This window comes from Phalacrocorax carbo, chromosome 33 (genome assembly GCF_963921805.1).
Source record: "Phalacrocorax carbo chromosome 33, bPhaCar2.1, whole genome shotgun sequence".
NCBI lineage: Eukaryota > Metazoa > Chordata > Aves > Suliformes > Phalacrocoracidae > Phalacrocorax > Phalacrocorax carbo.
In genome coordinates this window covers 681109-705624 of record NC_087545.1, presented here as the reverse complement: position 1 = coordinate 705624, position 24516 = coordinate 681109, and the positions used below count along the sequence as shown (strand labels likewise).

The following is a 24516-nucleotide window of genomic DNA, read 5'->3' as shown; positions in this document are numbered from 1 at the left end:
GTTTAGGAAAGGGTGTGCAGACAGGACAGTGTGCCATTGCACCTCCCTTGGTCCGGCCTGATAGCGCCTAAACCAGGTGATGGGTTTCCATGAGGCAAGGCCAGTTGTGCAAGACGCAGTGGGATTTAGAAGCACAGCTTTGTCCTTGTGCTGAAAGTGCAGGATGGGATTTCCTCTTATATAAAGAGTTTGCCTTCAAGCTATATGTTGCTCATTCGACACCCAGCATTACGTTTCTCTCCCTCTAACATCCTTCTAAAATATTAGGTTTGGGTCAGTGCCTCAGCAAAGCTTTGTAAGAACATATACCATGGAGCCTTGGTGCAACAGCCCTCCACAGCCTGAAGTAAGGGGAGGGGAGAAAGCCAAGGTTAAAGGATCGTGGGATGTGGGAACGGATGTGGAGAGCTGTCAGGTCCCCAAGGACCCTGGCACATGACTGTTTGACAAAGGGCTGAGTGGTGTTCAATGTCTTGCAGAGGCCAAAATACTACTTTGAACTATGTGCATCGATTAAATCATTGGTAATTACAAAAGGAACCCTGAACGTCTACTAATCAGATGTAGGCACTGACACTACAGACAGCCAGGAAAGGGCTCATTTGTCTAAACAGAACAGCACCAACTACAGAAAATTGCTAGTCTCTGTTTATTATGCCATATTTATAATCTGGTGAAGATCTTTTAGATACTATGTGGTGACTCCAGTGTCACTCAATGCACATATCCCACCCATCTTGCCTTTAGAGACATCAGGGTATCAGACAGAGGCCAGTGGGACATACTACGGTGTGTGCAAAGGCTTTCCCTCAAAGATGAGACCACTGAAGGGCTTTGCTGGCTTTGGGAAACAATGTGACTTTTGCGTCCAGAGTTAGTCAAACTCCTTTTCAGCAGAAGAGCCCAAAGTAAATCAGCAAGTACAACTGTTCTAGCAAAATAGAATTCAGTTCATGATTAACCTTTCTCCTGCTAACTCATTCTTACATGCAAAGCCCTTGTTAAGCTGTAGAAAGCAATTGTTATGCTCAGGGAACGTGGTTTTGTGGCCTCCAGATGGAGCATGCAAACAGAGCCCGCTGCAGTTCTCTTCGGATGCACCTCCTCAGGTATGTGAAGAGCAATCTCCCCATCCCTACGTGCTTACCCCTTCCCACCTCAGATCAACCAACTGGGGTTGTAGATTTTACCTTGCCACAGGGCACGGACATCAGGTCCCCCACAAGATATCCCTTCCTTAACTAGCTTCTTGCCTGTTCCCTCTGTGTTTACACAACATGTGTGCTAATCCTGTCCCACCTTCTCTTCTAGACCAAACCATGTATTTTCCCTGGGGAAAACCAGAGCCCAGCTGAGGGACAGCTCACACCAGAGCCCACTCCAGACAAGCTGTGTGGAGACGTGTCAGACTGCTTTTGCTTCTCAGCTCCAGCTCTACTGTAGCCAGCTCTGCCTCCCCACGCACACGCTTTCCTGCCACTCCCCATTGTGCCCAGTGCACCTCATCTTCATCCTAGAGAAAACAACTCTCTGGCAGGCTTAAAAAAATTCCTACTACGTCCAAGATTTTGAGCTGAAAAACAATGCAAATATATCCTCAGGCATGGGACAAAGAGCCCATCCAAACCAAGCACCACGAAGAATGAGCATAGCTGGTCCACTTTGTGTGGCACTAGCCCTCAGTGGTGTGAATGTGAGCTGGTTCATGCCTTGGCTGCATGGAGGGGTCCACAGAGCCCCCTTCAACACAGCAGGCCTGATGTCAAAAGCAGAAATGGTTGAGTTTTCACCCTAAGAATGCCAGTGGTATTAAAGCTTGATCAACACAGCTGGTCTGATGGTGAACCTCAGCAAATGGTTGAGTTTTTACCCTGAAAATGCCAGTGATACATTAAAGCCTGATCCTGGCATGCCTGAGAGAGTGATGATATTAAAAGACAGCATGGACACTGCTTCCCTTGGGAGAGATTGAGTGCCTGGTTAAATAAATAGCAGGTCTTTGCTGCTCCATGTTGAGAACTGACTGACCGCTGTGATGCTAAACCAGCCAAAGTCGCTGCCTTCCCTGGTGTGCATGCACAGGACCAGCGTGCGGCGGACGGAAAATCAGGAAACCCAGGTTATCTTCAGCGGATCCTGAGCGGCGGTAGCAGGGCTGGGCAGGACTGTGTTTTCAACAGGTCAGCAGGGAGAAAAGAGGAAATTCTTTCTGAATTTTCAGCTACTCCAAGTGAAGGATGCTGGGAAACTCCAGGACATTTCAGAAGAGCCAGAGTGGATGTCAGGAATTGTGATACAGTACAAAGGCTACCACGCCTTGCAAGGACCCTCATGCACAGTCAGTTGCTCCAAGCCTCCCTTCGTGGTCAAAACTACTCTTTGATCCACTTGGATCTTAAGAGAAATGAATGAAGGAATACATGAATAAATGAGACAGAAAGAGAGGAAGAGAAGAATGAAGGAGGGAAGGAAGGATGTAAGGAAGGAAGAGAGGAAGGAAGAGGGAGCAAGGGAGGGAGGAATGGAGGGGGGAAGGACAGAGCTCCTGTGAATTTTAGAAGATCCAGTCTAAATTCAGTTCCTGGAAAAATATTGAGCACAAAGCCAGTAATTCTATTTGTAGCCACCTAGAAGATAAGATGCAAAGTGTTATCAACAAATACGGGTTTGTTGGGATTAACTATCAAGTGAGTAATCAACTGTACAAACAAAAACCCAGAATTATTGGCCAGACTCCCCGCAAGCGGGAAGAACCTAAGGATCAGTATCAAAGCACAACAGGCCATGGCTCAACAACCTATGGTTATTGCGAAAAAAGCAAACCTGACCTGAGACTTCTGGAACCGGGGTCCTCCCACGTACGGGGAGGCTGGCCAGAAGGCAGGCAGTAACAGCTACCCAAGCATAGACAACATGACAGAGATGGAGATATTGAAAATGCCCTCAATGAGCAAAACTGAAAACTAGGCAAACAGATGAGAACAGTCTTCAACTGCTAAGATACAGAGGTCGTCTGTATTCTCTCCTGTGAAGAAAGGCTGAGAGAGTTGGGGTTGTTTAACCTGGAGAAGAGAAGGCTCTGGGGAGACCTTATTGCGGCCTTCCTGTACTCAAAGGGAGTTTATAAGAACGATGGGGACAAAAAGTTTGAGTAGGGCCTGTTGCAGTAGGACAAGGGGTAATGGTTTTTAAATAAAAAAAGGGTAGATTCAGACTAGATATAAAGAAGAAATTTTTTATGATGAGGATGGTGAAACCCTGGCCCAGGTTGCCCCGATAGGTGGGAGATGCCCCATCCCTGGAAACATTCAAGGTCAGGTCGGTTGGGGCTCTGAGCAACCTGATGTGGTTGAAGATGTCCCTGCTCACTGCAGGAGGCTTGGACTAGATGACCTTTAAAGGTCCCTTCCAACCCAAACTGTTCCATGAGTCTATGATGCATCTGCTCTCAGCTGAATGCGGTGCTCTCCTCCAGCACACACAGCGTTGATACTGATTTACTATGGACGTGACTTACACGTGGACTGGTGCATGCCTTTGAGAAGGCCATGGTCCTCGGTGGCCTGAGATTTGTATTTATTCAGGCCTTCTTTTCTGGCCCATCACCTTCACCTTTTGTCTGCTGGACCAGCTGTTGCAAAGAAAAGACTTGCTACCCCACCCTCATTCACCTTCCCTCTGAGCTGTCGCCCACTCCTACCCCCCATTTCTGCCAGGGATGTTCTCTCCTTGCCTGTCATCTCCAAAGTGTATCTTCACGCGCTTCCTTGTCATGGGGAAGACAAATGACATGCTGCAAGTAGTCCCTGGGTTGTACATCTTAAGCAGAGCTGCACAAACTCTTGTCTGTCCAACGCACGCTCCCTGAGATGAAAGATATTTCTGTGTGTCTTCGGCAGTAAAGCATATTTTCTGTGTGTTCAGCTGAGCTATTTGCACCCACCCCTGTTCCTAGAGACGATGCTGAGCAATGGTCCTGTGGGCCAACCTTGCCCAGAGAGCTTGTGCAAATGCAAAGAGGGGGCTGAGGATTCTGCTGAGTGGTAGAGGTGCAATACGCCTAGCATCACATCGCCTTCCTTTCAGGATATCCAACCCCTCAGCCAGTCCTGGGCCATCTTCCCCCTTAGGCATCCCCAGTAGGGACGTGTGAGCCCAACACCTCACTGCAACCGCCTCCTAGGAGTGCTTGATGATCTCTGCTGAGCATACAAGGTCTCTAAACGCATTTTCCAGATAGAGAGGTTGGCAGGAGGTAGATTCAACCCAAGGTAGCAGCAGCGTCATATCCCTGCAGCGTCATTCCCCTCCTCAGCCGTGTGCCTACCTGGGTGACTCAAGCTCACGGGGGACCTGGGAGCCCAGCTTTGCCATCCAGGGGCAGAACCTCCTGCCGCTTGTACATCTAGCGCTGTCAAGGCTGGGAGGAGGCCCCACACCAACCAAAAAATTAACTGGATTGTGAACACAGACAAACCTTGCAACCACATTTCACAAAGCCTTCCTGTCTCTAGGGACAAACATGGGAGGAAACCTGGGAAAAACTTTCGCTTTTGGGAGACGCTGCTTTCAGCAGTGGGAAAAAGTTTCTTACATCTTCTTGTGCTGCACTACCAGGATGGGATCGTACCCGTTTTTGCAGCTAAGCACGGGCACTGATGCCTATTCCCGCAGCTGCCTGAAGCCAGTCCTGGAAGGCAACTTTCAAAACCCTGTCTCCCCCCATCCTTGCACTGATGGTCCAGAACTGGCTGTCCTGAGATGGCTTGTTTGCTCAGCAGATTCCTGAAACAGCCCGCTTTCACAATCCCACAGCTTACGTGATGCTCGTGGCACAAGAGTCGCTTCCTGGCAGAGGCTTGGCATTTTGTATTTGCTGAGCTCCTGCCGTGGGGCACAGAGGGAGGTTTTTGGGGTGGAGGGGAGGAGCTGTGACAAGGAGGACTTCTCAAATAGCCAGTCCCTTGGGTGCATGCCCTGCCTCCTCCCTGCCCTGCTCTCCCGTGGAGACGACAAGCGCACAGTATTTTTGCCACCAACATGAGGTTTGTCCTCCTGGCATGTCTCTGGGGTAAGTGAGGTGGGATTTTTTTTTCTCTTTGCTATCGGCTTGGCAACTCTTTGCCAATGGTTCTCCTCTTCCACTGTTGCTTCCTCAACAGCCTGTTCATGTCAGGTAGTCCAAGCCTCCTGCAGCGAGCAGGGACATCTTCAACCAGATCAGGTTGCTCAGAGCCCCAACCGACCTGACCTTGAATGTTTCCAGGGGTGGGGCATCTCCCACCTCCCTGGGCAACCTGGGCCAGTGTTTCACCATCTTCATCATAAAAAATGTCTTCCTTATATCTTCTTTGTTTGCTGTGCCTCAGGGATGAGAGGAGACCTGGTGGCAACGGGCAGGGCACTGAGCATGCTCAGTGGCTACGGGACGTGGGTAGGCACTTCAGGCTCCCAAGATGATAAGTTATCTGAATGCAGCTGGAATTTACAGAGAAGGGGGGTAACCGTTAGGCATCTCAGCCCATAAACCTTAAAAGTAGCTAATAGAAAAAAATTTTAAAAGCCGATGGGAAAAAGACTTACCTGGGCAATAATGCTAATGGTTGTCTTGGTGTCAGCAGTTCTGCTCTTGCCCAAAGCTGTTGGTCAACGCTTGGGATCTTGGCACACTGCTGCATTTAGGAGCAGAAACTGTTGTTTGTGTTGAGCTCTTCTTTGCTGTTGACCTTCTACTGTGGGTACAAAGTCCCCTTCTCCTGAGTTTCCAGCAAAAACAGATCTTGGCAAGTTTTCCTCAGGCTTTCCCTCCCAGGGTTTGTGTGGACGTCTAGTTAATCCTCGGGGAAATCTTCCGAATGGGAATAGCCTCTTTGCACAAGTCTCCAGACATATTCCACATTGAAGACGCTTCTTTGCACAGCGTCATTAACATGCCCATAGCTGTTTCCGTGCCATTTCATGGCTGCCATTAATGTCTGCAGGAGAGAGAGGGCTTAATTTTGTCTGGTGTCAGCCTGAAGTTCAGAGATGGCAATGCTCTTCATGGTCTGGCCATGACAAAAAGGAAAAAATAAAAATGCCAGGCTACTTGCAACTCACCTCATTTTCAGCTGTTTCATTCAGCAGTGTACCTCTTGCCTGGCTGTTGATAAGAGCTGGGCGTCACATCCTTTGTCTCCAGCAGAGACATGCACCTCCAACCCAGTGTGACCATCTGCTCTGGACACCAGACCTACGATGAGATTGAAATGCATCAGCCATGGCTGAACTCTTTCCACTGACTGGCATGGGAGACTACGTAATCAAATCGACTCGACTCGACTCGACTCGACTCGACTCGACTCGACTCGAATAGAATAGAATAGAATAGAATAGAAATAGAATAGAATAGAAACAAAATAGAACAGAATAGAATAGAACAGAATAGAATAGAATAGAATAGAAATAGAATAGAATAGAAACAAAATAGAACAGAATAGAATAGAACAGAATAGAATAGAATAGAATAGAAATAGAATAGAATAGAATAGAAATAGAATAGAATAGAAATAGAATAGAATAGAATAGAAATAGAATAGAAATAGAATAGAATAGAATAGAATAGAAATAGAATAGAAATAGAATAGAATAGAATAGAATAGAATAGAATAGAATAGAATAGAATAGAATAGAATAGAATAGAATAGAATAGAAATAGAATACAATAGAATAGAATAGAATAGAATAGAATAGAATAGAATAGAATAGAATAGAATAGAATAGAATAGAACAGAATAGAATAGAATAGAATAGAAATAGAATAGAATAGAAATAGAATAGAATAGACATAGAAATAGAATAGAATAGAATGGAATAGAATAGAACAGAATAGAATAGAAGAGAATAGAACAGAATAGAATAGAATAGAATAGAAATAGAATAGAATAGAAATAGAATAGAATAGACATAGAAATAGAATAGAATAGAATGGAATAGAATAGAATAGAATAGAATAGAATAGAATAGAATAGAATAGAATAGAATAGAATAGAATAGAATAGAATAGAATAGAATAGAATAGAAATAGAATAGAAAAGAATAGCATAGAATAGAATAGAAAAGAATTGAATAGAATAGAATAGAATAGAATAGAATAGAATAGAATAGAATAGAAAAGAAATAGAATAGAATAGAATAGAACAGAATAGACATAGAAATAGAATAGAAGTAGAATAGAATAGAATAGAATAGAATAGAATAGAATAGAAATAGAATAGAATAGAAATAGAATAGAATAGAATAGAATAGAATAGAATAGAATAGAATAGAATAGAATAGAATAGAATAGAAACAGAATAGAATAGAAATAGAATAGATTAGAAATAGAATAGAATAGACATAGAAATAGAATAGAATAGAAATAGAATAGACATAGAATAGAATAGAATAGAAGAGAATAGAAGAGAAGAGAATAGAATAGAAATAGAATAGAATAGAATAGAATAGAATAGAATAGAATAGAATAGAATAGAATAGAATAGAATAGAAATAGAATAGAATAGAAATAGAATAGAAAAGAATAGCATAGAATAGAATAGAAAAGAATTGAATAGATAGAATAGAATAGAATAGCATAGAATAGAATAGAATAGAATAGAATAGAATAGAATAGAATAGAATAGAATAGAAATAGAATAGAATAGAATAGAATAGAATAGAATAGAATAGAATAGAATAGAATAGAATAGAATAGAATAGAAATAGAACAGAGTAGAAATAGAATAGAATAGAATAGAAATAGAATAGAAGAGAAATAGAAATAGAAATAAAATAGAATAGAATAGAATAGAATAGAATAGAATAGAATAGAATAGAATAGAATAGAATAGAATAGAAATAGAACAGAATAGAAATAGAATAGAATAGAATAGAAATAGAATAGAAGAGAAATAGAAATAGAAATAAAATAGAATAGAATAGAATAGAATAGAATAGAATAGAATAGAATAGAATAGAATAGAATAGAATAGAAATAGAACAGAATAGAAATAGAATAGAATAGAATAGAAATAGAATAGAAGAGAAATAGAAATAGAAATAAAATAGAATAGAATAGAATAGAATAGAATAGAATAGAATAGAATAGAATAGAAGAGAAGAGAAGAGAAGAGAAGAGAAGAGAAGAGAAGAGAAGAGAAGAGAAGAGAAATAGAGCAGAATAGAAATAGAATAGAAATAGAATAGAATAGAATAGAAATAGAATAGAATAGAAATAGAAATAGAAATCGAATAGCATAGAATAGAATAGAATAGAATAGAAATAGAATAGAATAGAAATAGAATAGAATAGACATAGAAATAGAACAGAATAGAATAGAATAGAAATAGAATAGAATAGAATAGAATAGAATAGAATAGAATAGAATAGAAATAGAATAGAATAGAAATAGAATAGAAAAGAATAGCATAGAATAGAAATAGAATAGTATAGAATAGAATAGAATAGAATAGAATAGAATAGAATAGAATAGAATAGAATAGAATAGAATAGAATAGAATAGAATAGAATAGAATAGAATAGAATAGAATAGAAATAGAATCGAAAAGAATAGCATAGAATAGAATAGAATAGAATAGAATAGAATAGAATAGAATAGAAATAGAATAGAATAGAATAGAATAGAAATAGAATAGAATAGAAATAGAATAGAATAGAATAGAAATAGAATAGAAGAGAAATAGAAATAGAAATAGAAATAGAAGAGAAGAGAAGAGAAGAGAAGAGAAGAGAAGAGAAGAGAAGAGAAGAGAAGAGAAGAGAAGAGAAGAGAAGAAAAGAGAAATAGAACAGAATAGAAATAGAATAGAAATAGAATAGAATAGAATAGAAATAGAATAGAATAGAAATAGAAATCGAATAGCATAGAATAGAATAGAATAGAATAGAAATAGAATAGAATAGAAATAGAATAGAATAGAAATAGAATAGAATAGACATAGAAATAGAACAGAATAGAATAGAATAGAAATAGAATAGAATAGAATAGAATAGAATAGAATAGAATAGAATAGAATAGAATAGAATAGAATAGAATAGAATAGAATAGAATAGAAAAGAATTGAATAGAAATAGAATAGAATAGAATAGAATAGAATAGAATAGAATAGAATAGAATAGAATAGAATAGAATAGAATAGAATAGAATAGAATAGAATAGAATAGAATAGAATAGAAGAGAAATAGAATAGAAGAGAAATAGAAATAGAATAGAATAGAATAGAATAGAAATAGAACAGAATAGAAATAGAATAGAAATAGAATAGAATAGAATAGAAATAGAAATAGAAATCGAATAGCATAGAATAGAATAGAATAGAATAGAAATAGAATAGAATAGAAATAGAATAGAATAGAAATAGAATAGAATAGACATAGAAATAGAACAGAATAGAATAGAATAGAAATAGAATAGAATAGAATAGAATAGAATAGAATAGAATAGAATAGAATAGAATAGAATAGAATAGAAATAGAATAGAATAGAAATAGAATAGAAAAGAATAGCATAGAATAGAAATAGAATAGTATAGAATAGAATAGAATAGAATAGAATAGAATAGAATAGAATAGAATAGAATAGAAATAGAATAGAATAGAATAGAATAGAATAGAATAGAATAGAATAGAATAGCATAGAATAGAATAGAATAGAATAGAATAGAATAGAATAGAATAGAATAGAATAGAATAGAAATAGAATAGAATAGAATAGAATAGAATAGAATAGAATAGAATAGAATAGAATAGAATAGAATAGAAATAGAATAGAATAGAATAGAAATAGAATAGAATAGAATAGAATAGAATAGAATAGAATAGAATAGAATAGAATAGAATAGAATAGAATAGAATAGAATTAGAATAGAATAGAATAGATTAGAATAGAATAGAATAGAATAGAATAGAATAGAATAGAATAGAATAGAATAGAATAGAATAGAATAGAATAGAATAAAATTAGAATAGAATAGAATAGAATAGAATAGAATAGAATAGAATAGAATAGAATAGAATAGAATAGAATAGAATAGAATAGAATAGAATAGAAATAGAATAGAATAGACATAGAAATAGAACAGAATAGAATAGAATAGAATAGAATAGAATAGAATAGAATAGAATAGAATAGAATAGAATAGAATAGAATAGAATAGAATAGAAATAGAATAGAATAGAATAGAAATAGAATAGAATAGAATAGAATAGAATAGAATAGAATAGAATAGAATAGAATAGAATAGAATAGAATAGAAATAGAATAGAATAGAAATAGAATAGAATAGAATAGAATAGAATTAGAATAGAATAGAAATAGAATAGAATAGAATAGAATAGAATAGAATAGAATAGAATAGAATAGAATAGAATAGAATAGAATAGAATAGAATAGAATAGAATAGAATAGAAATAGAATAGAAGAGAAATAGAAATAGAATAGAATAGAATAGAAAAGAATAGAAATAGAATAGTGTTTTAATCCAGTCCCTCTAGACAATGACTTTCAGGTGCCTATTTCTGGTTGAGAGGAATCCCAACTGCTCTGTTATGGTATTTTCACATTATCCGTGCAAACAAATATCTGTTTTTTGCAGTAGACTTTTTTTTTAAAGTTTTCTTTCTTTATCTGATCTCTTTATCAACAAAGTCCTGTGGAGATGCACTAGGATAGGCAAATCCCATTGACAGCTGGGTTTTGGAGATGGAGGGCAAAGATGGGCTCTAACGGAACTCACAGAGTCTTGTGTCTTGCCTGGTGTTTCACTGTCCTGAATCTCCATGCTCTGAAGAACTCGTGAGACTCCAGCTAACACCCTGTATTTCTTCTATTTCAGCTTCCCTTGCAGGAGTCCTACTGGCAGGTCAGTATTTGTAGTAGAGAGTGGAGCATGAGTCAGCACACACAGCCATTATAGAAATTCATGTAGAATGATGCTATGTCTGACCCGGAGATTTAAATATGCTGCTCAGGGTCAAGAGACCTTGGTCTGAAACCTGTTTCTGTGGCCAATGATCTTCTCGCTGTAAACCACATCCTCCAGGCTCTGCCTTGTGTATGCTCTAGGAGGTGCAGCTGGTACCTGCTGGAGATCTCTGGGCCAAAGGAACAGTACTGATCCAAAAGATTGACAAACAGCTGCTCATTTTAGCAAAGTTAAATGAGAAGTTAGGATGTCCTCAATGCGGGGGTTTGATCTCCGTGAGATGGAGGAATGCCTGGTGTCCCCTTGGCTCCATGAGCCAGTATGGAGGTGCTTCAGGGTTTCAGACCGTGCCACTTGAGAGGGTGATTTTCTCTCTCTACAGCAGCCCAGTCCCATGCAGAGGGACAGCAGTATCCAGAGAGATTTGGTTCTTGATATTAAGGTGGCAAACAGTGTTGTGATTGGAGGTTTGGCAACTGGAGGCAGGTTCTGAGAGGGATTGTGAGTCCTGGTGGGGTCAGAAGCAGGGACAGGACTGAGTAGGCCTTTTCCACTCCTGAGTACTGACTCAGTACTGTCTGTAGGTCCACAACAGCACCCAGCAATCACTGCCAATAGCTGAGCAAACCCAGCCCTTCCCCTGAGGAATGGGCAGAAATGTCTCCATTCTCTCCTCCCTACTTCCAGTTCTTGTAGCAGCATTGGCTGGGAGACACTGGCCTTAACTGTGGGGAATCTTAGCCAGAACCTGAACTCTGGGGTAGGTTTTGGGGGGGCTACACTTCTCCCTTTACAGCTGAAAATGAACCCTGTGATTCGTCTCTCAAAACAGACCTATGGTCCCACAAACAGCTGTTACTTTTGGCCATTCCCAGCTCAGAACCTGGTTCCCAACCACCAAAGATTTGGGATGCTAGAATATTCTGGGGTTTTCTTCCTCCTGGTTTGGCAATAAAGACAGCCTCACTGGGGAGGAAGAGCCCTCTTTCTCAGGCCTTTCATTCACCCTGGGGCATCTGCTCTCTCCAGAAGATGTAGACACAAGCAAATTTGAGATCCGCCTGGTGGATGGTGCCAATAAGTGCTCTGGGAGAGTCGAGGTGCTTCACAAGGACGAATGGGGGACCGTCTGTGATGATCACTGGGATTTACGGGAGGCAAAGGTTGTGTGCAGGCAGCTGGGCTGTGGGACGGCGCTATCGGCCCCTCGGGAGTCTAAATACGGGGAAGGGAAAGGCCAAATCTGGCTGAGTGACGTGAGCTGCAAAGGGACAGAAGCGTCCCTCGACGAATGCAAGGCAAAGCCATGGGGCGAGAACATCTGCAACCATGTAGAAGATGCCAGCGTGGAGTGCTCAGGTAACACCCTGTCATTTTCTGATTCATGCCACATTGGCCCTTCTTCCTCAAGTAAGCCGGGGTGCAATTTCTGACCCGTTTAGAATGCCTTTGTTCAGCTCCAGCTTACCACTGCACTTGACCCAGAGAAGCCGCCTCGCAACTCCTGGGCCTGGAAGAACCTGCAGAACTGGGAGAAGACACAGATAATCCCCTCGCTCCCCTGATGGCTTCCATGCTGATATTATTTTCCCTTCAACTTTTCTTTTCAAGCAAGAAATTAGGAAGGGAGCCTTTGACAGGCGTTTGGGGTGAGCAGAGACAGTGTTGATACATCACGGAAGATTCTGCCTTCTCCAGGTGATGAGGGTCAGAGACTTGTGCCAAAGCTTCTCCCTCATTTGTTTTTGGCAGGAACAGAAATACCTGAGCCAGGGCCCATCCGGCTGGTGGGAGGCCCGAACCGATGTGCTGGCAGAGTTGAGGTACTTCATGAAGACCAGTGGGGCAGTGTGTGCCATGACGACTGGGATCTAAACGATGCCCAAGTTGTGTGCAAGCAACTGGGCTGTGGGGATGCAGTGCTGGCCCCCATTGGAGCCAAGTTTGGACGGGGATTTGGCACCATCTGGCTGGATGATGTGAACTGCACAGGGGTGGAAGCTGCTCTCTCTGAGTGCCCTGCGAGGCCGTGGGGGGACCACAATTGTTACCACGGGGAAGACGCCAGTGCAGTTTGTTCAGGTAATCCTCCCGTTCTTCTGCTCTTGTCAGCGACATGTTAGGGTGTCCTACAAGTCTACGTGGGCACAACTTTGGACAGGCAGACAAAGAAGGAAAACATAGGCACACTGTTAAATGGAAAAGGAGAGTCAATCAGCGACGATGCAGAAAAGGCAGAGGTCCTCAACACTTTCTTCACCTCTGTTTTTACCAGCACTGTAGGGTTCCAGGCTTTGGGAACAAAATTGCTGATTGAACCAAACACCGACCCACCATCAGTGAAGGAAGAGTTAGTATATGAACTACTACAGGAGCTTGACCCCCACAAATGAATGGGCCCTGACAACATCCACCCGAGGGTGTGAGAGAGCTGGCTGACATCATTGCAAGGCCACTCTCCACAATCTTTGAGAAGTCATGGAGAGAAAGGGATGTCCCAGAGGACTGGAGGAAGGCAAATGTTACCCCTATCTACAAGAAGGGCTTGAGGGAGGATCCGGGTAACTCTAGGCCCATCAGCCTCACTTCAATCCCTGGGAAAGTTCTGGAATGAATCCTCCTGGGGGCCATCACAAGTCAAATGAAGCACGTGATTGGGAAGAGCCAACATTCTTCACTAAAGGCAGATCGTGCTTGCCAAACCTGGTGGCCTTCTGTGACAAAGTGACTTGCCTGGTTGACATTGGGTGAATGGTGGACATTGTCTACCTGGACTTCTCCAAGGCCTTTCATACGGTCCCCCACAGCCTCTTCCTGGAGAAATTAATGTGTTATGGCCTGCTGCTCTTCAAGGAGATCTGGATAGGCTGGAAGAGTGGGCCAGCAAGAACCTTATGAAGTTCAACAAGGAGAAGTGTAAGATCATGCACCTGGGAAAACATAATCCAGGAGTGCAGCACAGACTGGGATCCACCTGGTTGGAGAGCAGCTCTGTGGGAAGGGACCTGGGGGTCCTGGTGGACAGAAAGCTCAACATGAGCCAACAGTGGCTGCTGCAGCCAAGAAGGCCAACAGGATGCTGGGCTGCATCAAAAAGGGCATCGCCAGCAGAGAGAAAGAGGTCGTCATCCCGCTCTACTCAGCGCTGGCCAGGCCACACCTGGAGTCCTGTGTGCAGTTCTGGTCCCCGCTGTACAAAAAGGATGTGGCCAGGCTGGAAGGGGTCCAGAGAGGGGCCACCAGGATGATCAGAGGACTGGGAAGCTGCCATATGAGGGTAGGCTGGGAGAGCTGGGTTTGTTCAGCCTTGAGAAAAGGACGCTCAGAGGGGATCTCATCCCCGTGTACCAGCACTTAAGGGGTAGCTACAAAGAAGATGGAGACTCCCTTTTTACACGGAGAGGACAAGGACAAGAACAAGGACAAGGGAATGGACACAAGTTGCTCTTGGGGAGATTCCGATTGGACACCAGAGGGAAATTTTTCACAGTGAGGACAGTCACCATTGGAATAATCTCCCCAGGGACGTGGTTGACTTGGCCATGTTGGACACCTTTAAGAGTCATCTGGACAGGGTGCTGGGCCATCTTGTTTAGACTGTGCTCTTCCTAGAAAGGTTGGGCTAGATGATCTCTGAGGTCCCTTCCAACCTGTGATTCTGTGATTCTGTGACCTTTGTGCTGGCTCATTACCTTGATCTTAACTAATGGTTATTGTACTGTTGGTAGATCCCATTGTTCTCATTATCCTTCTCTGCTCTTCTGGTGCTGTGGGACTGCTCCCTGTGGGCGAGGTCATTGGTTTGCCTGTGCGGTGGCTGTCCTCCGTTCTGTCTTTTCTTCCTTTGGAGAACAGCTCTGTCCTTATATACTATAATACTTATATATATATACACTATATAGTATATATACTATAAATGTATATATACTATATATATCTATATACATACATGCTATAGTCAAATGCCTTCACTCGCGTGCTGTGCTCTAGATGTTACATGCTCCTGAGAAGACTTTAGGAAAGAGCAATGCAGCAGACCCCCCTCCTCCTAATACAGGGAGGGGAAAGAAGCCGAGGCAGGATGCTTTCAAAAGCAGAGGAATGCAGAGCCGCTCCACTGCTTGGCCAAAGGCCTATTGTTTCTGGTAAGTGGGGACAAGGAAGTTATATTAAAGGTCAACAGGAATAGGACTGAAGAGTAAACAAAGCCAACTGAAGTTGAAGCAAATAGTAAATAGTCGTCTCAGAATGCAAGCTGAAAGAACAATGGCTACTTGTGAAAAACGTATCTTGATAGAAAATGTGAAATACTAAGGCAGAGTGGGAAGACTAACTGGCACCTCTGACAAAGATCTGGGCATGAGGACTCAGTGGCTCCCTTCAGAGACATAGAAAGTGTTACTGATATCTTGTCCACAGCAGACAAGATCTGTTCATTGTTGCTCCTATATCTCATGGGATCTCTCCTCTTGGCTTACGGTCTCTACTCCCCTTGCAGCCCGCTCTGTTCAAAGCCTTTCTTTCCAGCTGCCAGCTCATCTGCTCAATTTTCTTCATGGCACGTGATTCAGTAAGACTCACCTCTTCACACTTTTCCTGTGCAAACACGACTCAAAATGTGCTTCCTCTTCCATCTAGGAGTCTCCCAAAATAAAGAGAGATGGAAAAATTAGGAAAGAACAAATAAATTGAAAGACCTGAGTATCTGCTATATTCCAAATGTTTCTGCATTCAGCCTTGGTCTGCGCCACAGTTTGGCTCAAAGGTAAGAGCTACCAGGATGGCCAGGGACCTAGAGCACATGATCAACAAGGAGATGCCAAAAGAGTTTGGTTTGTTTCTTCTGAAGAAGAGAAAGAAAAGCACAATAAAATAGCAGCTTAGGATCACGTAAAGGCCAGCAGTAAAGATGACAGGCCCAAAAGCTTCCTGACAAGGGCAGGGTAGATAACAAGGCAATCAGACAGGCCCTGCACCTTATATGTTCCTCATGCCTCCAAACGTTGATCTTGGACATCTTCTAGAGTCAAGGCCAATCACACCCCAGATGTCCAAACAATTATCCATAATCGGTGTCCATGAAAACTGGTCCATGGCATCGAAAACATCGTCATCAGGATGAAGCTGAGCTGGTGACTCTGTGTTTGGCCCTGCAGGTCTCAGAAAGTCTGCTTTTCCCCAGGAGTGAACCAGTGAAAAACATTTCTCTAAGGGAAGACTTAGTCCTGAAAATAAATGAACTGCAGGCTAACTTAAAGTTTTTCTGAAAACAAATGTTATTTTAATCATCAGTGTTAAATACCAGAAATGCAAGTTCACCAGTGTTATTTATCCAAGCTGGTGTTAAGCAGATTCCTCGCAAGTCATAGGTCTCCAGAGGCCATGTCTATCTTCTGCTCGCTACTTCAAATTCTTATTTGCACATGCTTTGTCCCTGTCCTGAGACAATGTCTTGCATTGCACTCTTTGATCCTGAAGTTCTCATTATTGCAAGTGGTTTACTCTGACTTTATGAATGTGGCCCCACCCAGTTCCTGAAAGACCCTTCCCTACTACCACTATATGGAGACTGTGTTTCACTGTCCCCCAGTTCAGACAGGAATTAATCCACAGAGTCACTGAGGTGGGAAGGGACCTCTTCGTCCTCATCCAGTCCAGCTCCCTGCTCAAGCAGGGTCAGCTAGAGGAGGTTGTCAAGGACAATATCAAGTCAGGTGTTGGCTATCTCCAAGGATGGAGACTCTACAGCCTCTGCAGGCAACCTGTTCCCGTGTTTGAAAACCCTCACAGTAAAAAAAAAAGAGTGTTTTCTTGTTTTCCACACACTCCCTGTTCCTAGACAGCATTTAAGAGTCAGAGGAGCAGGCAGACAGAGAGATCATTCCTGCCTTCCCCAAGAAGTCTTCCTAGGGCACCACCTGTTTGCAAGCTAGTCCTGCCAGGAGAATGGGAGCTCTAGAAGTGCCAGGAACAGTTTGCTATTTGCCAGAACAACAACAGAAGAGAAAAGATCCAGTGCTTTCTCGCAGGGGTCGTTTTCCCTTGATATGTTGACGAACAGAAGAGCATGGGAGGAGGGAAGTAGCATAGGGATATACAAGGAACTGGAAGGAGGGGGCCAGCACTGGAGGGTAAAGGGGGAGAGGCCAATTAAGGGGAGGAGTCAAGGTAAGGAATATTTGCCATCTACCTCCCGTCTTGGTCCTTACTGTCTTCTCTCCTGCCTCCCCAGCCAGCCACTGACTCTTAGTCACTCCTACAAAGACAATCTTCCTGCTCTTCCCTGCCAACCAGCCCTTCAGGAGCTGGATTGTATAAGGTCTCTACTGCTACCATGGGACCACCAGGAAATCTTCCACCCAGGGATGCCTGCAGTGGGACCCTGGCTGCCTTCACTGGATCCAGGATGGAAACTGTGCTCTTCCTCTTGGCATGTCTTTGGGGTAAGTTTTCTCCTTTGCTCCTGGAGAAGAGGGTTCTAGATACAGCCTGATAAATGGGACTCATGATGGACTGACCCCTCTCATATCCCCAGTCTTGGCAACGCAATGGGTTTTGTGGCTGGAATAAAGGACTGAAGATCCAGGAAGCTTAGGTTCTAACTCCTGACACTGGGAAAGGGCTTGATGTTTCTAAGAGAAAAGAAGATGATCTAAGAGAAGTAAAGATGATCATTTGGCTTCTGAAGTTCACCTAGAGATTTAGAGGCATTAACAGTGCAAACATACAAAGGCAAACCCTGGGAACAAACAAATGCAAGCATCAAGAAAGAGCTTCCTTTGATTGATCTGTGTAATCCAGAATGCATTCCTGCTTTTTCCTCCACACTAGATTCACACTCTGCGTTGCAGCCAGGACCTAAGTATGAATAAGTGTAGCAGACCTCCACTGCCTCCCTGTCAGAGTCAGTGCTTAATGCAGCTGCACTTATATCCTGCAAACCAGTACAATTCAATAATTTAAACTAAGAAATAGTAAGAAAATTGGAAAAGGATAATCCTGTGACAGTGATGTTGGTTTTCAACAAAACCTGGTACAAGTTGAGGCTGTTTCAGGGACTTGGAGGAAGTAAAGGCTGCGCCAGGTCTGTAAATGATCAAAGAGGATGATCTGGGAATTTAACATTCATTAGAAAAATGTCTGTGCTTTCCAACAGCACGGAAGTGTCGACCTGGCAAGCTTTAGGTGAAAAACCTTGCTCTAAAGCCTCTAATATAAGTGTGTAAAGGCCGTGGGGAGCAGCACCCAGGACCAAAGAGGTAGACACAGTTTAAGCATCTGACAGGGCCTTTCTCAAGAAGGAGGGATTTTTGGCATCTTCTGCTAGGCTTAGATCCCAACAGTAGCCTGGATTTTCATTATACCCATAAAGAGAAAGAGGCCCCGCTCTATTGCAAGTCTTCCTCCCTTTTGGAGGGATGTTGATTGGAAATACCTTCTTTTCTGCACTCTATGGGAGTCCAGCTGTTCAGTATGGACAACATCGCAGCTGTCAGCAGCTGGGAGGTGAATCCTACCCTATGGACTGTCGGCAGTTGCCTTAATGTAGGTGCCTGGAGCCATTTTGAGTTGCCCTAGTTTCTCAGTCCTGGACTCCAACTACTGCTTTGGAGGGTGCAGGTCTATAAATGGCACTAGAAACCTTCATTTAGGTGAACAAACTGTGCTCCACATGGCACAGGCGAGCGAGCTCTGGGTAGCGGAGTTCTGACAAGTGTTTTGGACAAGGATGTGGATATCCTAATTTGTGCCCAGAGAAGTAACCTGAAAGCTTTCTTTGATTACTTGCACAGCACAGGGAGAGTGGCAGACCTCAGGAGGAATGATCATAGTCCTGTGCATGGAGATGGGAGCTGCACAACGAAGGTGGAGAGGGATGATCTGAAACCCATGGTGCTAAAGCATCTCAGGTTGTGTAGAGGCACTTCCTCAGGGACCTCCATCTTCCTAAGGGCCATAATCTGAGGTTTTCCTCTTGTCTTCCTGACTGTGTGCAGGGTATAGTCTAGGGTTTCTGTGGTGTGGAGCTGTCACACACCATGTTGGAGGGTGTGTTGGGTCTGTTCCATGGCTGGAAATGGTTGGTTCTCATCCAAGGCTTTGAAGGTCTGCCATGTCTCTGGGAGGGACATGTTCATAGGAATCCCATGATCAGAACTGTCCTAGATGACTGAGATCTTGCAGCTGCTTATAGAGATGCAGAGATGTGTTACAGGTCCTAACGCCACCCGTGCAAGAAATTCACACCACTAATGAGCCAGCAAGCTTTTCTTATGATGCTCCTGCTGGAAAATAAAAAAGTAGTGATGGGTTTGGCAATCCTTCCCCAGACGAACCCAAAATGGCATTATTCACGCAAGAGCAAGCTGTTACATTCTCCACTATCAGCCAAAACCTGGCTCATGCCCATTTCCTACCTTGGCTTGTTTTGGGATTCAGGTGTTGCCGTCTCGGTTCCCATCAGACTTGTGAACGGCACAAACCGCTGTGAGGGGCGGCTCGAGGTGCTTTGGAAAGAGCAGTGGGGAACCGTCTGCGATGATAGCTGGGATCTGCCCGATGCCATGGTCGTATGCAGGCAGTTGGACTGCGGGGAAGCGCGGTCAGCCCCTGGCTTGGCTCACTTTGGCCAAGGAACTGGTCATATCTGGCTGGACGACACAAACTGCACTGGTACAGAAGCTGACCTTTCTGCCTGCGCGGCCAGACCCTGGGGACAGCATAACTGCAATCATGGAGAAGACGCAGGTGTCGTATGCTCAGGTAACTCACGCGTACACCCCTCCCCGTGTGTGGTGTGCTTCCCAGGATGCTGCGCCGTGTAGAGGGAGGTTCTTAAGCCTCTTTGCAGAATCTTATTTCTCCATCAGTGCTACCCTTAGGGCTCAGGATGGGCATGGCTGCCTCAGGTACTGACTGGTACTGTGTCTAGGACTAAGTTATCCAGCTTAGTTCTACCAGCTAAACAGTAGGTGGGTGGGGGTGGTGTTTGTGCTCATTCTGCCACTGGGGCAGAAGAGAGCTAGTGTTTTTTTTTTCTCCTGGTCCTCATTATTCTTGCCTCTTATGCCATCACTATGAAGTTAATGGGCAAGGAGACTGAAGGAACCCCACCTGAATGCACATACTCTCCATGCACATGTTTCATGGCTGAAATATGCCAAAGAATTTGGGCATTTACATGGCCTCTTTCCATACATATTTTGTAACAATACTCTCTCCTGGATGATGTGTTTCTTCTCCAGACTGGGACTGGGATGATAAATTCAATTGTGGGTCACTTCTGTGAGAACCAGTCCTAACCTGGACATCACAGCATGATGGTAATGAGTGCTGAGCTCCAGGAACTGGGTGGGGAAGGCTTGAAGGCATGCCCTACGCCCCTACATCACGGTTAACTGGGGAGTAAATCTTCATGAAGTGGTCCATGGACCCCAGGTGTTAGAAATGGCATTGGGATGTTGACAGGCTTCCCATTGACCTCTTTCACATCAGTCCTGGGCAGTGCTAGTGGATACCTCTCCTTGCCTCTAGGCAATCTTTCCATGTGCAATCCCTGATCCTGTTTTTGCTGCTGTTTTTTTGGTTTTTTTTCTTCATGCAGAAATTGAAAAACCAGTTAAGCTGCAATTAGTGAATGGCTCAAGTCGCTGTGCTGGGAGAGTGGAGGTGCTTTATAGCCAGCAATGGGGAACTGTCTGTGATGACAACTGGGATATAATTGACGCTGAAGTTGTATGCCGGCAGCTGAGCTGCGGGTCCGCTCTATCTGCTCCTTCCTCAGCTTACTTTGGGGGAGGGCCTGACCCCATTTGGCTTGATGATGTGACCTGCAAAGGAACTGAAGCTGCCCTCTCCGACTGCAGTGCAAAACCTTGGGGCAGCCATAACTGTGTGCATGGAGAAGATGCTGGCGTTGTGTGCTCAGGTAAATCCCACTCCGCAAGACACAAGTGGGTTTTGTAGGGTATGGGGAGATGCTGGAGGTGCTGTAGGAGGCCCTGTTGCCTTTGGAGCAGCGCTGGTCCAACAACCAAGAGAACTGTAAGATAAAAAGTGATTCACACCATTAAGCCCTAAAGAGGTCTTGTCTCTTCTTAACTAAAACCCACCGCCACATGAGCCACTGGTAAAAGGCAGTGGAGCTGCAGGAATTATCTGTAGGGCTCCCTGTGCTATAGGACATGCTGTGGCTTTGGCAGCCCTGCCATCCCACCCTCGTGCCAGTAGACATAGCTCCTTCTGAAGTGCCCCAAAAACTCTTGCATTAGGACCCGAGGGAAAGGCAGGAAGATGTGCCAGGGGAGTTTAGGTTGGATATTAGGAAAAGGTTCTTCCCCCAGAGGGTGGTGGAGCCCTGGAACAGGCTCCCCAGAGAGGCATCATGGAACCAAGCCTGGCAGTTTTCAAGAAGCCCTTGGACAACACCCTCAGTGACATGGTGTAAATTTGGGGTTGTCTGTGCAGGGACAGGAGGTGGACTTGATGATCCTTGCAGGTGCCTTCCAATTCAGGACATTCTATGAACCTAAGATTAGGCGAGGTTCTTCTCTTCACCTGCCGTGTCCCACCCAGTGTATTAGTATCAGGTCGTCCCATGTAACTAGAGCTCCAAGGTTACACCTCCAAGCCTCCTTTCGTGATTCCCAGAGCCACCCACTCTTTCCCAGTCCACCAGCTGCCTGGCCGAGCAAGAGGCAGCATATGTCACAGCCGGTTTACCATTCAGCATTTGCTGGTCAGACGGTTATTACGAATATGCTGATCGCTTGGACAACACTGGAAGGAGAAGAGGTGGTTTCCGCCTGCCTTTCCTGAAACAAGGTGCTGATTAGCGCCTTTCCTCTGCAACCACGTACAGAGTTTTGCAAAGTTTGTAGGGTCATTGCAAAATCCACATTTTGTTCATTGACTTATGGGTAAAAACAGCATTAACCTGGGCCTGAGAGGTGGATAGAGATAGACAGTATGAGTGATTTTGGCACCTTGAGGTATCTAGCACCTTCTGGTGTGGGTTAAGGGACCTGGGACATCTGTAAGGGGCAGGCAGCAAGACATACAGCAGACCCGAAACCCCTTGTGATGGCAGACAGAGTCTATAACATCCTCAAAGCACTGGACATCCATATTTAAACAAGACTGGGGCTTGCCCTCTGCTATCCCACATATATTTCAGTTTGTAAAACCCACTGTTGAGCAGCTAATGCTGTGACAGTGGAGGAAGTGCTTGTGTTGCCTCTTTATGCAATGTCTTCCCATGCAAAACTGCGAGAGATGCCATGTTCATTGCCAGGTGGAGGACAGATACACCAGACTCTGCACCGGCTACTGACCTGATTTTGTTTTCTTTTTTTTTCCCCCTGTAGGCTTTGTAGCACCTGCCCCACTTCGATTGGTGGATGGATTGACCCACTGCTCTGGGAGAGTGGAGGTGTTTTATGGCCAGCGCTGGGGAACTGTGTGTGATGATGAGTGGGACTTGGTCGAGGCAGAAGTGGTGTGCAGGCAGCTGGGCTGTGGGAAGGCCTTGTCGGCAACCCGTGAAGCTTACTTTGGGCAAGGGTCTGGCCCCATTTGGCTTGATGATGTCAACTGCACAGGGACAGAAGCTGCTCTCTCCCAGTGCAGAGCCAATCCTTGGGGAAGCCATAACTGCAAGCACGGAGAAGACGCTGGTGTGGTTTGTACAGGTACCCATCGCTCATGGCATGTCATGGGGGAAGGTGTTTGTGGGTGATCCTTCCAGACAGATATGGAGGCTCAGGTCCTTCAGCACAAATATCTCTTCCAAAGAAAGTGACACAGAGCGCTTCAAAAGCGCTTCGGAAGGTGCATCTAAACCTATAGACAATTCTGACCTCTCTGTTCTCATTTAAGTCTTTTTCATGGATTGCTTCTGGAGGCCAGTTTGCTACAGCAGAGAGAGGAAACACTCATTTTGGGGTGTTTTCTCAGCTCAGCTACTCTTCAACACAATAATTTTGCACTTCTTATAGTGCAACAGTATATAGCATAACATGTGGAGTAGGAGGGATCTTCTGGCTGATTAAGTCAGCTACTGCCCAGTCCATCCATGGGTGACAGCTCTGGGTCTCAAACTCTACCATTCTTCTTTCTCTTGGTCCTCTGCCTTCATACAGCTTCACGAAAATGCGTCTGTCAGGAATGCCTGTAGGTCTTCCAGTCCACTGTTCTACCCAGCCAGTCCTGGGCAGTTCCCATCAGCAGCTGCATAGTCTGAGCAGGAGGTATATATCTCAGACAGTAGATGTGAAAAATGCTGATGTTAAATCAACAGTGTGGGTTGACTTCATATCTGTGAAGGAAACAGCCACCTCTAGTGAGATTCGTCTGGCCTGTATCATGGTCCCCAGCACCAGATACTTGATGTTCACCAACACCAGAGCTAGAAAACATCAACATATGATACTAGATGTCAGTCAAATCCTTCTGTTTTACCAAAATTCTGATCCCAGATGCTAAGGCTCCTTCACACAGCCCAGACCATAAGGCCACCCCATGCTCCTGCACCAGTGTTTGTCCACAGGTCCCTGCCCCTTCCCACCTGAGATGGCCAGCCCAGCGCTACTCCCACTAGTCCAGTCCACCACAATAACACGCTGCAGGCATACTGTCATGTCATCCTCTGGTGAGATAAAGGTTCAAACAGAGCTGGCTGATTGTAGAAGGTACTAGTCAACAAGAGAGGTCAGCTGGAGACCACTGCCTAAGGGACTGAAATTCAGGCAAAGGTCTGCTGAGCTGATGAAAAAGCAAGCGATCACAGAATCACAGAGTCACAGGTTGGAAGGGGCCTCAGGGATCAACTAGGACAACCTTTCCAGGTAAGAGCATGGTCTAGACAAGGTGGCCCAACACCCTGTCCAGCTGAGTCTTAAGAGCGTCCAATGTGGCAGGGCCAACCACTTCCCTGGGGAGATTATTCCAATGGTTGACTGTCCTCACTGTGAAAATGTCTGCCTATGCCAATGTCTGTCCTGATGCAATCCAGGAGGGAGCAGCACAGTGCTCTACCCTGCCAGCACAGACCAAAATACAACAGAGAACTGAGGTCTGCATTATTTCTCAACATAGGATTTGGTGAGCTGCTTCCAGTCCGGCTGGTGAATGGTTCGAATTTCTGCTCTGGGAGAGTCGAGGTGTTCCACGAACAGCAGTGGGGGACCGTCTGTGATGACAGCTGGGATCTGACAGATGCTCAAGTGGTGTGCAGCTATCTGGGCTGTGGGACAGCGGTCTCAGCCCCAGGTTCTGCTCAGTTTGGGCAAGGAACCGGAAAGATTTGGCTGGATGATGTGAACTGTGAAGGGGATGAAACCATCCTGACTGAGTGCCGGGCCAAGCCCTGGGGGGACCACAACTGTAACCATGGAGAGGATGCTGGTGTGGTCTGCTCAGGTACAACTAATGCATGTCATGAAATGTGGGGTAGGAGGGATGGCCTGTATATGTAGGAAGGGTGCCAATGGCCCTGGACCTCCTGTGGGGACTAGGGTGCTGCCAACTTTGTTGGCCAGTCCCGATAGCCAGGCT

General features: G+C 44.4%; 1 protein-coding gene across 1 annotated transcript; it reads left to right on the top strand.

Annotated features, from left to right (window-relative positions):
• The first annotated feature begins 224 nt into the window (after positions 1–224).
• LOC104047295 (deleted in malignant brain tumors 1 protein) lies at positions 225–24516 on the top strand. Its single transcript, XM_064437569.1, has 9 exons — positions 225–1109; positions 1312–5071; positions 10873–10899; positions 11992–12321; positions 12715–13042; positions 19394–19725; positions 20567–20890; positions 22338–22652; positions 24058–24516. The coding sequence occupies exons 2-9, from the start codon at positions 5041–5043 to the stop codon at positions 24435–24437; spliced, it is 2067 nt and encodes a 688-aa protein (XP_064293639.1). The 5' UTR covers positions 225–1109; positions 1312–5040; the 3' UTR covers positions 24438–24516.

Excerpts from the sequence above, each read along its gene's own strand:
- LOC104047295 (XM_064437569.1), top strand. The coding sequence starts at position 5,041 with ATGAGGTTTGTCCTCCTGGCATGTCTCTGGG. Across the intron at positions 10,900-11,991 it reads TGCAGGAGTCCTACTGGCAG|AAGATGTAGACACAAGCAAA; the intron begins GTCAGTATTTGT and ends TGCTCTCTCCAG. Across the intron at positions 12,322-12,714 it reads TGCCAGCGTGGAGTGCTCAG|GAACAGAAATACCTGAGCCA; the intron begins GTAACACCCTGT and ends TGTTTTTGGCAG.